At 47.0% G+C, this 13,860-nt stretch overlaps 1 protein-coding gene across 1 annotated transcript in view; it reads right to left on the bottom strand.

Moving 5' to 3' along the window:
• Positions 1-370: 370 nt before the first annotated feature.
• Positions 371-13,860, bottom strand: part of CAPN5 (calpain 5) — a 52,737-nt gene continuing 39,247 nt past the window's right edge. The window contains exons 4-13 of the mRNA XM_059466421.1: positions 12,267-12,475; positions 11,656-11,848; positions 10,914-11,107; positions 10,183-10,260; positions 9,425-9,620; positions 8,222-8,344; positions 7,360-7,556; positions 6,752-6,873; positions 3,979-4,115; positions 371-3,681 (exon numbers count right to left, since the gene is read on the bottom strand). Coding sequence (XP_059322404.1) covers positions 3,499-3,681; positions 3,979-4,115; positions 6,752-6,873; positions 7,360-7,556; positions 8,222-8,344; positions 9,425-9,620; positions 10,183-10,260; positions 10,914-11,107; positions 11,656-11,848; positions 12,267-12,475 — 1,632 coding nt within the window. The 3' untranslated portion in view covers positions 371-3,498. The remainder of the gene's footprint in view (positions 3,682-3,978; positions 4,116-6,751; positions 6,874-7,359; positions 7,557-8,221; positions 8,345-9,424; positions 9,621-10,182; positions 10,261-10,913; positions 11,108-11,655; positions 11,849-12,266; positions 12,476-13,860) is intronic.

Below are 13,860 nucleotides of genomic sequence, written 5' to 3'. Positions count from 1 at the left end.
CTTCCTCCCCCTGCTTTGCCCATAAACTCTCTCCCCCCATTTTTATTTTTCAGCAATCTACAAAGCTTTTCTCCAAGTCAGGTGAGACTCAAAAAACCAAGTTCCCTGCACTGTGGTAAGTCTGGGGCATAGGATGCAAAGGTTTATAGTCAGAGGAGGTTACCCATTCCTACCATGGATTTTCTCAGCAAATGTGAGTGTAACCTTGTGTGAAAGACTCATGCAGATCACCTTGCCTCAGTCTCAAAGTCTACAGAGAAAATTATTTGAATGGAGTTTGGTGAATTAAGCAAATTTAAAAGGCTCTGCAGAGCCACCTTGTGCTCACCAAAAGCATTCTGGAAGAACACAGCAGTTCAAAAGCAAGGAGTCTGAATAAAATATACACAATTTATTTATTTATAGGAGGTTTACAGCTGTACAATGTTGGCTTTCTGTTTGGACCACTCTGAGCTTGTGCAGCACGATACATCAGTGCCTTTGGAGATGAAGACAAGTCACAGCCTGTTTTAACAGGCAGATGTCAAAAAGAAATGGATTCCACAGAGTGTAATGCCAGGCTGCTTGCAACCATTGAAATGATTAACAAAAGAAATGTGAAATCAATCAGACATGTGTCCTACCCCATTCATGAGGGACTGGAAAGTGCTTTTCAGACATGCCCTCCTCTCAAAAAAAAAAACCAACCCAAAACCCCCTGAATATTTCTGTTTACTTCATTCAAAGAGAAAAGGCATCAACGATAGGAATGGCATTTCAATATTTCCCCTCCCTCATCTGCCCTACAAATAAGAGAAAAAGAAGAGTAAGAAAGGTAATTTTTGTTCTTCCATTGGAAATGTAGGGGAAGAAGGCTTCTGCTCTAACTTTTCCAAAACTTTTTTTTTTCTTAAAAAAAAAAAAAAAAGACAAATATTACTGATATTAAGACAATTTGGTCCTGATATAGAGTGATTTTTTAAGAAGCTATTAAAAAGCTGCCTTTCCTTTCTTTATGGCTTGATTCTCTGTAGGGAGCAAGGAGGTTGCCCATGGGTACCAGGGCCCCACAACTCCTTGGTGAGCTTTGGCACTGCTCCTTGGGGATCTTGGTGCCATTTGGCACATGGCAGGGCACTCCCGGACAAATGGCTCTCCTTTGCTGAAGCTATCCATAGCCTGATTTCCTGTGAAAACAAGGCTAATGCAGGCAGGCTGGACACCTCCATCTGCTGATGATGGTGCAAAGCTCCTGTCAATGCCAAATAGCTCATCCCCCTGCCAGGTGAGGTATCTTTGGGCATCCCTCTCACATATCACTCTGAACATAAGCCTGTGAGATCTTCTCCGAAGACCCAAATAATACCTTCTAGCTCCACAGTCCTGCTTCCATTTATTTTCAGTGATGAGTCTCATAAACAAAACCAAGATAAAATCAAAATATCTCTGAAATGGTCTTCCTAAATTCAAAGATTTGCTGTGACCGTGGGATCAAAAAGTTGCTTTACCTATCTAGGAGCACTTAAGTAAATTCTGCAAGACTCTGAACGAAACTTGGTCCCAGTGGTGGCACCTGGACTTGGAGGGTGCTCAGTGCAAGCCAGGAGTAATTGAGATCTGGAAAGAGCATCATGGGTACCGCTGCTTGCCTTTAAGTCCTGAAAAACAAGACCTAAGAACATAAGCAAATTAGGTAAAAAAGCAAACTCTTAGCTGCAGGACTGTGAAGATGAGGCAAAGGGAAAAAAAGCCCACAAAAATCAATGCAGTTGCACCATCTATTTTTGGTTGCACCAAGAACTGAGCTAGCAGGTACTTTGGAGAACACTTCACCATGTTTCAGACTTAGCAGACCTTTAGGGACTTTAAAAAAACCCCAAACAGACTTGCAGGACAAACATGAGTATTTAGTAGGACAAACAGAAACCCTTTGCTATAGCAAAAGCAGGCTTTCCTGTTCACTTTTGTTGGAGGAAAAGGACTCTGCCCAGGTCAAAATTTAGGAAGACTCAAAGATTTTATCACATGTATTAATTTCCACTTGCATGCAGGTGACTGCAAAATATTTGCTTAGAAAATCTGACTGAAAAATTCCTTTAACTTGCACCACTTTAAAGGCACATGAATAAAACCCCCAAACAGTAGGGGAAAAAAAAAGGTTTGAAACTTGTCCTAGTCAGCTGCTGAAAGGTCAGACAACGGGTTGTTGTTTGGTTTATCTGGGATGGTTTATAAGAAGCCAGATTCTGCCACCCAGTGGAACAAGGAAGATTAACCCAGTTTTCATGGAAATCAGGAGCAGACTGTAGCCACAGACACATCCCCAAGGATGCATTTGGGTTGTGCTCGTGGGACTTGCTCTAGGACTGTGCAAGTCATCCTCCACAACAGGGGACTGGAAATTAAGGTGAGAGATGGACACTGGTATGAATTAAATATTCCCAGCATTTCCAGGCTGTACTGGGAGCAGTGCTCCTCTAGTACAAGCTAAAATCCCACTATTTTTAAAAAGAATTTGAGAAAGCGAGGCACTGAGAAATGATGCACTGTAGGCAGCAGTACAGATGGAGCTCATGGAGCAAAGCTCCCCATCCCTTGAACTTGACACTTTGGCCTTCAGAAGAATCAATCTTCTTTTGCCTAAACACTGAACTGCCCCAGCAGACAACCCACCCCAGCTCCTGGGGTGAGCTCTTGGGATGGGGATGGCATGGAGACATGGAGACAGCAGGCACCATGAGAGTTCAGGAGGCACCCACAGGAGCTGGGTCCAGACTGATTCAGAAACCTGACCCAGAGAACTGTTATCCCACCACAGCTGTTGAGATATTTCTATACTTCAGAGTTGCGTGGGGCTGAACAAGACTTGGGTGGAGACAGCTTGTCCCCAAAATTATGGAGCCTTTGGTCTTGCTGCCCCTGTGGATTTGGGCTGCTTTCGTGGGTTTTCCTTGCAGTTGCAGTAGGCAAACCCATACCCAAAAATCACCCAACAGGCCCCGATCTGTTTGTCCACTTCTCCTTTGCTGTGGTGCCTCGACAGATAAGCGATTACATGGCAATTTCAAGGGAGACAGCTCCATGCACACTACTCCTAACCCAAGCAGACACACTGAAGATGTACTGAAGCAGCTGGTGGGACCGTGGTGGCCACAGGTGTGCGTGGTGGCATGTGTGTGTGTGCCAGCCTGTGTAAACAAACAGCCCCAGGGCATGGTGCTCTGGCTGTCAGGACACACAGCGTGCTCACAGCGGTCCCACAGCGCACGTGGCAGCCGGGGGGCTGCAGAGGATGCCAGCAGAAGGATCATTGCGGTTCCCCAAAAAAAAAGGCACCATTTTTTTAACATTGAAAACACAAGATTGGCTCCTTGGAGTGGAATGCATGCATGGTTCATATACACTTTGCAGATGGTAGGTAGGCTCTGTGTGTTCTTTATATATATATATATATATGTATATGTACGTGTGCATGTTTATATTCACATATGTGGCACCAGAAGAGTCACCCTTGAGTACTCAGACATTAGTGAGGACGTTACTGCTGAGCAGCATCACAGCAATGGTTCCAGGGAGGTCGTTTGACCTCCTGTTCCCCCTGTCCTGGAGGTGCAGCGTGTGCACCGACTGCCGGTCGCTGGGATCCCCCGTGAGCACCACTTGGCCCAAGAACTCGTCACTTATCAAGTTGTGGTTCCAGATCTGCGGAAACAAAACAGGCATGAGGGCAGCTCCTTCAGGGATGCAGCCAACCTTCATGAACTGGAGAGAAGGGGTTACTGGGGACATGCCCTGAGCTGAAGCCACGGAGGTGGTGAGGCGTGGGGGTGTCACTCTGGTAGTGAGAGGGATGAAGGACATGCCTTTTTTCAGATGTCACCGTGGTGGTGAGAGGCTGAGCTGGGGAACAGATCTGCTGTGGACAGTGTGAGGAGAGAGCAAGGGGTCCACGTGACAGAGGGTCTCCATCCCTCAGCCCACTGCTTGCCTGCCAGGTACCTGAACAATGATGGGTTGTCCTGGCTTCTTGCGGTAGAAGAGCCCCTTTACATCGAACTCTGGTGATACCGTGTTCTTCTGCACTGGAGAGCGAACCTTCTGCCCTTCACATTTGATGATCACATAAGGATCAGCTCCTGAGGAGAGAAAAGAGAATGTTTTCTTTGTTGTAGCTTCTGTAATTCCATAGAGTCCTTTTGCAGGGGTGTCATGCAGTACTTTGTCTCCATATCCCACCAGAGGAGATGGATATCTGTCAAAGGGTTTGTCACACTCCAGATGATGTCAATGGCGCTCAGCTGTTTGGCTCAATTTAATTCTATTAGGTGACATTGTTTCTGGGCAGCAGGTGCTGATGGACTGCCATGAAGCTGGGGAAGGGTCTGGATGGAGCACAAGTCTGATAAGGAGCAGCTGAAGGAGCTGGGGGGGGCTCAGCCTGGAGAAAAGGAGGCCTGGGGGTACCTTATCGCTGTCTACAACTGCCTGAATGGAGGATGTAAGGAGCTGAGGGTTGGTATCTTCTCCCAGGAAACAAGCAACAGGACGAGAAGTATGGGCCTCAAATTGCACCATAGGAGGTTTAGACTGGATATTAGGAAAAACTAATTAATCAAAAGGGTTATCAAGCATGGGAACAGGCTGCCCAGAGTAGTGGTATAGCCACCATCCCTGGAGGAAATTAAAAGATGTGTAGACATGGTACTTGGGAACATGATTTAGTGGTGGACTTGGCAGTGCTGAGTTAAAGTTGGACTCCATGACCTTAGAAGGCTTTTCCAACTATTTTCCAACAATTCTATGATTCTATGAAAGGGCTGCCTCTCTTGTCTCCATATTCTACAGGAACACTCCTTCATCACCCCAAACTCTTCTGACCATTGCAGTAAATGTTCCATGGAGGACATGATCCTACTCAAGTCTCCTTTCAGCATCTGCTCTCCTAGAGGCAGGCAGAAATAAAACCATGGAGAGGAGAAAGAGGCTCACACAAGGAAATACCAGATGGAGGATGAAGTTGGAGGACCAAATTCTCATACTACCACCCCACATCTGGAGGGGACCTGAGCTTCCAGGAGAAGGAAAGAGTCTCTCATTAGTGAATACTTTCACCTTGCCAAACAAGTGCTTATTTTGGGAATTTCAGTAGAGAGAGAGAGGTATTCCTATGGAAATTTAACTGCCAGAATGCATTTTCTTACCATGAATTTTAGTGGCTATGATGGAAACACAGACCAGTTGGATGAGCTTTCCTGTCCAAGGGAAATGTGGAAATGAGGAGGAACAAACAAGCCCCTTCTGAGGGCCAGGGATTTTGACTGCCAGACCACCTCTTTGCTAACTTTCTGTTTGCAAGGACCTGGCTCCCCTGGTGAGACACAGCTGCTGGATTTCACATCTGGTTTTCCAATTTACCTTATCTTTTGGGATGCCCCATTAAATTCTCATATTCCATCAGCCAGGGCCAAATTCCTATCTGCAAATCACTATTTCTAAAGTAGTGTATAAGGCCTGGCCTGGGATGTGTGAGAGATCCAACTGCACTGGAAAACACCAAACACACTGTTGGTGGTGGGAGCTGAACAGCTGGAAAACAGCTGGAAAAAAGCAATTCCCATGGGGTTTTTGTGGAGAAGATGTTTCATGACTCCAGAATCTACAAGAAGGAAAGATAAACCTCCTTGTTTCTCTCTGAAGTGAACACTTCAGAGACCTTTGGCTACAGATTTCCCTGCATTGCTAAAGCTGCACTGACCTGTTGTGAATAACACAAGAAAAAACCACATGCCCAGGGTTAAATTCCATCCCCATACACCAGATAGGGTATAAGGACTCCCTTTGTGGCATGTGATAAATAAGCACACTTAACTAGTCCTTGTTTAGAAAAGATCCTACTCGTTACTTTCAGGGATATAGTGACAGGCAGCCCTGATAATAATTATTGGGTGAAAAAAAAAGTATAATTTTAATTGGGTTTTATTAGATTTTTAAAAATTTTTCAATTTTGATATTTTAAATTCAGCTTGAAAGTGTTTGGCTTAATCTTGCCACAATTACCACATATCCTTGACTCAGGAAATGGGGTAGAAAGGCTAGGATCTGATCTATTTCCATGGTGGAAAGGTATTTGCTTCTCTAATGGTAGCCTCTAGACCTTTTATCCCCTAGCAATCTTCTAGTACAAGCCATCACTACCACTGGGTTTCCTGGTCCAGAGGCAGACAGAGCATGGGGCTCTCACCCTGAGCCTCTGTGTGGCTGCAGGACATGGGGAGGTATGGTCCTGCTGCCATCTTCCATGCAGGAAAAGTGATGGATGTCAGAACTGATCTAGATTCACACCATTCCAAAGTGAGCTAAATTTGGCATACCCTCTGCTGATAGGACATTTATCCAGCCCCCAGTGATGAATACCACACATCAGGCTCATTCTCTGTCCCTCTTACTAAGAAGCTTTTAAATAAAATTCCTGACTTTTACATCTGCTTATACTTGAGAGGAAAGCTTAGGTTGTTACAGGACCTCTGCTAAGGGCTTTGGGGAAGTTTTGGGAAGGTCCCAGGTAACAGCCTAAATACAACAGCTCCCAGATCATGTCCACTGCAAGAAGTGAGTTTAGCCCTCCATGGACTTTCCCCTCCTCTGGTGTATGAATTAAGTATGTTCACAGAAAAAAAAAATATCTGAGGATATAAATTCCAGCAATGTCCCACTTCATGAACCACTTCCCAACTCCTCCAGGGCCAGACAACAGGCAGGGAAAGACCAGTACCTCCTTGGGAGTCCTGATTCTTGAGCCCAGCTGCAGCAAGGACATGGATCTGGGATACCACTTGTGGGTAGCCACACATCCCACTCCAGCAGGTGTGTGGTGGCTCATCCAGGGTCAGCTCTCTGCAAGGAAAAACACGTGGCCTTTGAGAGGTGCCCAGTCTTATCCCAAAGAATTTGCTCTGGCACAATGAAGGACTGTACAGGCCATTCATTTAAGTGTTGGACTCAATGACCTTTGGCTGATCCTTGTGGGTTTCTTCCAACTCAGAATATTCTGTGATTTTGTGACTACACACTGTCAGACTCTGTTCCTCACTCCAGTCTCAGCCTAGGTTTGGGATGCTCTCCCATATCATGCTTAGAAGCAGAGTGGGAGCTTCTCTGCATGCCTGTGGAGATACCTGCAAAGATGTCCTGTCTCTTGACCACCCTTAACAGAAAGCCAAGAGCAGCTGCAGGCAAGGCTATGACCATTCAGGAAAACCACAAATCAAAAGCACAGGGCTGCCTCCAAAGAGCCAATTCCATTCAGGAAAACCACAAATCAAAAGCACAGGGCTGTCTCCAAAGAGCCAATTCCTCCCCATCCCTGCTCGTGCTCCTTACCGGCAATCTGAAGGCACGTCTGTGAAAATCCTGAGAAGGAACTCGCCTTCGTGACCGGGGTCAAAAGTGGTGGGGATGATGACGTAGCGGCCTTCCTTCAGGTCCGTCCTCAGGAAGACGCTGCGGGAGTTGATGTAGATGGAGCTGGCCACCTTCTGCTGCAGCGTGTGCATCCGGTAGTTCCTATTCAGCTCCACCTGGGCAGAGATCACAGCGGATTGTCACTGGCTGAAAAGGTACTGGTATCCACCATGGGGGGGAAAAATTGCAAGGATTGAGTCCATAGTGCCAGGAGAGCTGGAGATAAGAGAACCAGGAAAAAGGGTCCCAATTGTGCTGGGTGGAAAACAAGTGTGGATGTGGCTTTCCAAATTCTTTTGACTCAGGGACTCATCTCCTGCATCCCAGCTTAACACTGCAGACCCAGCAAACAACACATAAGGATTAGTCTAATAGATTTCCACATTTGGAGAGAAAAGACTCATCATTGCTTTTAGCAAGAACTGCACAGAATCACAGAATGGTTCTGGTTGGAAGGGACCTTCAAGATCATCTGGTTTCAATCCCCTGTCATGGCCAGGGACACCTCACACTAGAACAGGTTACTCAAAGCCACATCCAGCCTGGCCTTGAACATTTCCAAGGATGGGGCATCCACGGCTTTTCTGGGCAACCTGCTGTCCATGCTGTCCCCTTTGATATCCCTCTTCCTCTCTAGAGGAGGGCAGGCTGTGCTGATGGCACCCCAGAAGCACCCTGATAATGCTTAAATGAACAATCTGGTCATGCAGGGCTGGTGCACCACCCCACACCCAGCAAATTTACAGTGGCATTCAGGCCAAGATGCAGAACCCCAGCCTACCTTATGGATATCAAAGCCTATGGCCAAGTTCTCTCCTTTGCCCTCTTTGCGACTGGTCCTTTTGGGCTTCTGCTGGATGGAGATCAGCACTTCATCTTCTGCCTTCTTCACATCAAACACATACTAGAAGCAAAGAGAGGAAGGTAAGGGAAATATTTATTAATACAGGATCCCTGGACATGGGTGGGGGTGGATTTAACAGATCCAACATCAGCTTCTCCCAGTCCACCTCCAAGCAGGGACAGCCTGGCTTAAAAAGGGTAATACAGAGCTGGAAGCTGGACACAACTCTCCCACATCCTTGATGGCAACTCCTGCAATGGACCAGACCATTCTTCAACTGCTTGTTACATGAAGGACTCAAAAGGACCTGGCTTGTGATCGTGAGAATCCCAGTTTAGAGAGAACAAGATAATTGCAGAGTCATTTATGTTGGAAAAGACTTGTAAGATCACCCACTCCAACCCTTAACCTAGCACTGCCAAGTTCACTGCTAAACCATGTCCCCAAGTGCCACATCCACATGCCTTCTGAATGCTTCCAGAAATGGTGACTGTACCACTGCTCTGGGCAGTCTCTCCTAGTGTCTTTCCCTTCCAATAAAGAAGTTTTCCCTAATATTCAATCTAAACCTTCCCTGGCACAACTTGAGGCTGTTTTCTCTTGTCCTACCACTTGTCACCTGGGAGAAGAGACCAAATCCCATCTGGATATGATCTCCTTTCAGGAAGTTGTAGAGAGCCATAAGGTCCCCTCGAGCCTCCTTTTCTCCAGAAAAGTCTGTTCCAGGAGATGAACTTCAAGCTAGAAGGAAATGGCTCTATGGGCTACACCTGTCCTGGTAAATTTAACAGCATCAAAGTCTGGGCACAAAAACTGGAAATTCGGACATCCAGATTGTTGGAAATCACTCCTGGCCTGGTTTGACTGGAACCAGCCAACACTGCTACCCTGTGGCACAGTTTGTTGTTCCCTTGTGCCAAGATGCTATACACTAAGCACTTGGATGCAGTCTCCTTGATAAGAGGGATAATGTTAATAGAGTTGGCCTCCCTGCTGGTTATGCTGTGCCAGAGAATTGCCATAAACACAAATAATACATTACAGGTCTGGTAATGTTTTGGCCTTCTAGGTCCCTGTAGGAGAGTTAAACACTTGGAAGCACACGTGAAAGCTCCAGAAGGCCTCTGCCCCATTACTCACTTGGGGGTTCTGCAAAAAAGTGTCCTTGTGGTTGATGCAGCCTCCGGAGCGGTTTTTCAAGGGGTCACTGCTTCTGGTCCATGCCCCGTGCAGCACTGCCTCCTCCCAGGTCTTGTGGATGCTCAGGTAGGAGGTGTTGATCAGACGGCACTTGATGATGTCCGTGAAGTATTTGCAGAAATCTTCAAAGGTCATCCTGAGTCAGGAAAGGGCAGAACTGGGTTATGCTGCTTCATTCCCTGGAAAGGTACACTTCAGGGATTTTCTTGATCACCTGTTAGAGAGTGTGGGTTGTCTCTGATGGCTGATGAGTAACAAAAGCTATTCATCAGATATTTCCAGAAAAGATGGAGATACCTTTCTCTATGCCTGCAGTAAATACTTCTTGAGTTCAAACAACAGATCTCTGTGTTTTGGAGTGGGAGAAGTAGCACAGTAACCCTTTTGCCACACAAGAGTAAATGTTGTACTGAATTATTCCTGGTGAGGCTGTGAAGTTCAGTACATTTAGGACAGGTTCTCAGTACCCTGGTGAAATGGTTTGGCCCCTGAGCGGTGCCCTGGAAGAGCACTTTGCAATTCCAGGGCCATGGCCATCAAAAGCCCATGGGCTCAAGCAGAGAGCTTCACTAGAGATCCTACACCTTGGAAGCCTGTTTTCTCTGGCTAACTGTATGCATGGAAAAGATGTACATGCTCCATGAGGTGGGAGGATGCTGTGAGCATGTCCTGTAGTGACAAACCCAGGAGGGACTCACCAGAACTCTCCATCATCTTCCACTGTCATTCCCATCTTCTCCCTCTCACTTTTACTCACTTTCTGCCACTCCTCAGACCTGTGGGAAGAGACCAAGATCATTACTCAGAGGTAAGGGACATGCAAGAATTTGAGGCACAAGGACTGTATAAAGCCAGTCCCTATGCTGCTCTGGTTAGGTCATCGGCCAAACACATGGGAAGTGCAGCATGGCTTGGAGCTTCAACTTCCTTCCTGACCAGTGGAGTTGAATCCAGTCTGGCAGGGTTTTATTTGGCCGGTACAATCACAGCCCTATCCATAAAGATAACAAATTTGACTGTGGCCAAAGGCTCTGGCTGCACCAGCCCTTGGCTCCTCATCTCATCCCCAGCCATCACAGCAGTTGGTGGTGACAGAGGCTGATTCTGTTGAGTGCTCGTTTTGCTGGTATAAGACTGGGAGCACAAAGCTGACCTATGCACATCCTTCACTAGTATGAACAAACATGGAATCACAGAATCACAGAATGGTTTCAGTTGGAAAGGACCTTAAATATGATCTCATTCCAACGCCCCTGCTATGAGTAGGGGAACCCCCCACTAGATCAAGTCACTCAAAGTCCCATCCAACTTCGCCTTGAACACTTCCAGGGATGGAGCATCCACAGCTTCTCTGAGGAACTGTGCCAGTTCCTTACCATCTTAATAGGGAAGAATTTCCCACTGAAACCAGCTGTCCATCCCAACTCACGTGTCACTCCAAGGGCCGTTCCACTCCCGCTCGCCCCACGGGTTGCGCATGCGGATCATGTCCAGCTTCTCCGACTTGAAGAAGGACAGAAGACCATGGCCCAGACGGACCTTCCGCACGTCCGTCACCGCGTACGCGTGGCCCTTCACCAGTCCGCAGGCCAGGCGAGCCTCCATGTCAGCTGCTGACGTGGCCTGGCAGGGGGACACAGACAGTGCTCAGACCAGGGGGACATGACCACCGCTGCAGGGGCTGCGAAAGAAAGCAACTCAGATTTCCCTGCAGATATCTTTAAGCCAAAAAGAAGAGCATCAACAGTCAGGGAGAAAGCCAGCTGGTACATCTCAGATGCCATTTTATGTGCTGCATCCCCCCTTTTCTAATTTGTGTCATGATGTCTCTGAGCTCCCATACTGGCAACTGATAAAGCTCATATACTGGTTATACTGGGAGGTTTGGAAACCAGCATTTGTAAAGATGCCCAGATGCAGACACCAAAATGCCTTTCTCTAGAGTGGATCCCCTCCTAGCCTTAAAAGAGTGCTGGGATGAATGAGGGCTCTTGGACATAGCAACAAAGAATAAAGGATTCAGGATTCACTCCTTTTGCCAGCTTCCAGAAGCGGGAACCCTTGGCCACAATTTATCTGATCTAATTTAGAAGTTTCTAACTGTGTAAAACAACTGCATCCTAAAACACCTATTCCCACAGCACTGTGGCCATACTGGCAATGTTGCTTACTTTGATGGAGCAGCTTATGAGGCCTCCCCTGTTGTGCACCTTCAACACGCGCTCAAAGAGGAGGTTGCGCTTGGCTTCATCAGCGATGTAGTCCCCTTCGGTCAGGTCGATAGGCTCAGAGACCCCACCAGTGAAATCCACCAGGGCATCAGCTGTGTTGCCTCCATCCAGGGCCTCATAACAGCCTGACAACCTGAAAGAGGGTGGCAGGGATGGCACAACACTGGCCTGACATTTTAAGGGGTTGGGAACAATTCTTGGGGCAGCCTCAAGAATGGAGATTGCAGTTGACCTTCAAGTGGGAGAGGACAGCAAACTAGGGTGAAAAAATAGGACCCACATTCCTTGCTGCACTCTTGGACCAATGTAAAAGGAACTTTAAATCACTAGAATAGGTGTTACTTAAAGAAACATTGAAGGGTGTTTTGCTTTGAGGGTAAATTAGGGCTAGAGAAGGGTTTTTTTCCTCAGTGTTTGTCTGTTTGAGTCATGTACTACTTCTCCACAGCAAAGATGTTGTTTCCACTGCTGCAAACTAGCTGGTGAATGAACAGAGAGGAAAATCAGAGTGCCCAGGTCCCACTTTATCCTACAACTGCCTGGGTACCTACTTGGCATAAGCTTTCTCCACCAAGGCACACCAGAACTCATTCCTGGAGTTGGAGTGGCAGTAGATGAGCTGATTGTGGAGTGTGGGCAGGCGGTCATCGATCACCACATCCAGCCACTGACCAAAACGCCAGAACTGGAAGTGGAAGATCCCCACGTAGCTCTCGGGTTTCTCAGGGTTCCATTCCTGCTCCTTCCAGTCTGGGATGACCTGCAAAAGAAGAGGCACACATACCCAAATTATTCCCTTTTTTTGGTGGGATTGACTCTCATCCTGGCACTAATGCAGACAATATCAAAGACAAGGAAGATTATGAGGGGGATGGACTTGCTTACAGTCAGCTGGGGCCAGATTTTGGACCTGGTTCTGCCAACGCAGACTAGATTATCATGTACTGGAATAGCTTAGACTTCTCTGTCCCTTGGAAGGAGAAGTTAAAGATCTTTGTCCTCTTTCTTATAAACCTGCCTTGGACATCTGCTGCTATCTACTTCTGTAGACAGGCTATTGGAGCAGATGAGTTCTTTGCCTAACCAGGGATGGTTATTTTTATGACCGTGTCTTTTGGTTTTTTTAGTGTCAGTAGGGTACCACTAACAAACAGCACCTTCTTTGATTCTCCTACTTGATTCTGGTGTGACTTGACTGGCCCAAGAACAAGTGTGGTTTTCATCTACCTAGTGCCAACAAAGATACATGCAGCAGATACTCTGCATGAGCCTACTCAGTTAAGTAAAAGTGGGAAAAGCAGGATCCCCATTCCCTCAAGGTCTCCATTCTTTCCTGTCAAGACCTACCAAACTCACCCAGGCAAGCACAGGGAGGTGATTTGATGAAAGATAGAAAAGAAGGCCTGAGGTGAAAGAAGCCCTAGAGCAGCTGAGGGTCAGAGGAGGCACAGGTTTGGTGTCACTGCCAGCATGACAGGCACAAGCAAAGAGGAACTGCCAAAGTCCATACTCCGTCATGGCTGCAGGCACCACCTGCTCTGCTTTGGATGGAAAATTCACCCAACAGGTGGGACAGAACACACCCAACAGCCAGGCACAGAGGGTACATGCAGGGGGATCTGCATCTTGTTTGGAACAAGGATACAGAGACACAAGGCAAGGCAACACCACACCACAGTTTAGCTTTTGCTGTGGCTGGAGGCAGTGTGGTTTTACTGCATGGCCAGGGCGGGCTGTGAGGCCATATGTGGTTACTGCAGCTGATGGCTGACAAGGACTGACTTACACAGCAGCAGTGAACTGACTGACTGTCCACAGCCCTGATACTCCACTTACCTGCTCCCAAAGGGTCATGAGCTCAGTGACAAAAAACCCCGAAGTGTCCATGCAAGCATGCATTATGTTATTATGTTCCAATACACCAAATAATCCCTTTTATGTGGAGAGCTGAGGGGATGGAATAGGAGAGGACACAGCTACATTGCATGGAAACAGCCTCACAAGAAGTCACAAAGGTGGTGAAACCACCTTTACTGTCTACCCTTGTCCAGTTGACAGAGCTGCTTTGTTTTTGTTGTTGTTCATTTGTTTTTTGTTTGGTTGGGGTCTTTTTTCTGGTTTTTTTTTTTTTTTGTCTGCTGTCAC

Source organism: Ammospiza nelsoni, chromosome 2 (assembly GCF_027579445.1).
Source record: "Ammospiza nelsoni isolate bAmmNel1 chromosome 2, bAmmNel1.pri, whole genome shotgun sequence".
Classification (NCBI taxonomy): Eukaryota; Metazoa; Chordata; class Aves; order Passeriformes; family Passerellidae; genus Ammospiza; species Ammospiza nelsoni.
This window is presented reverse-complemented; position numbering and strand designations above follow the sequence as displayed.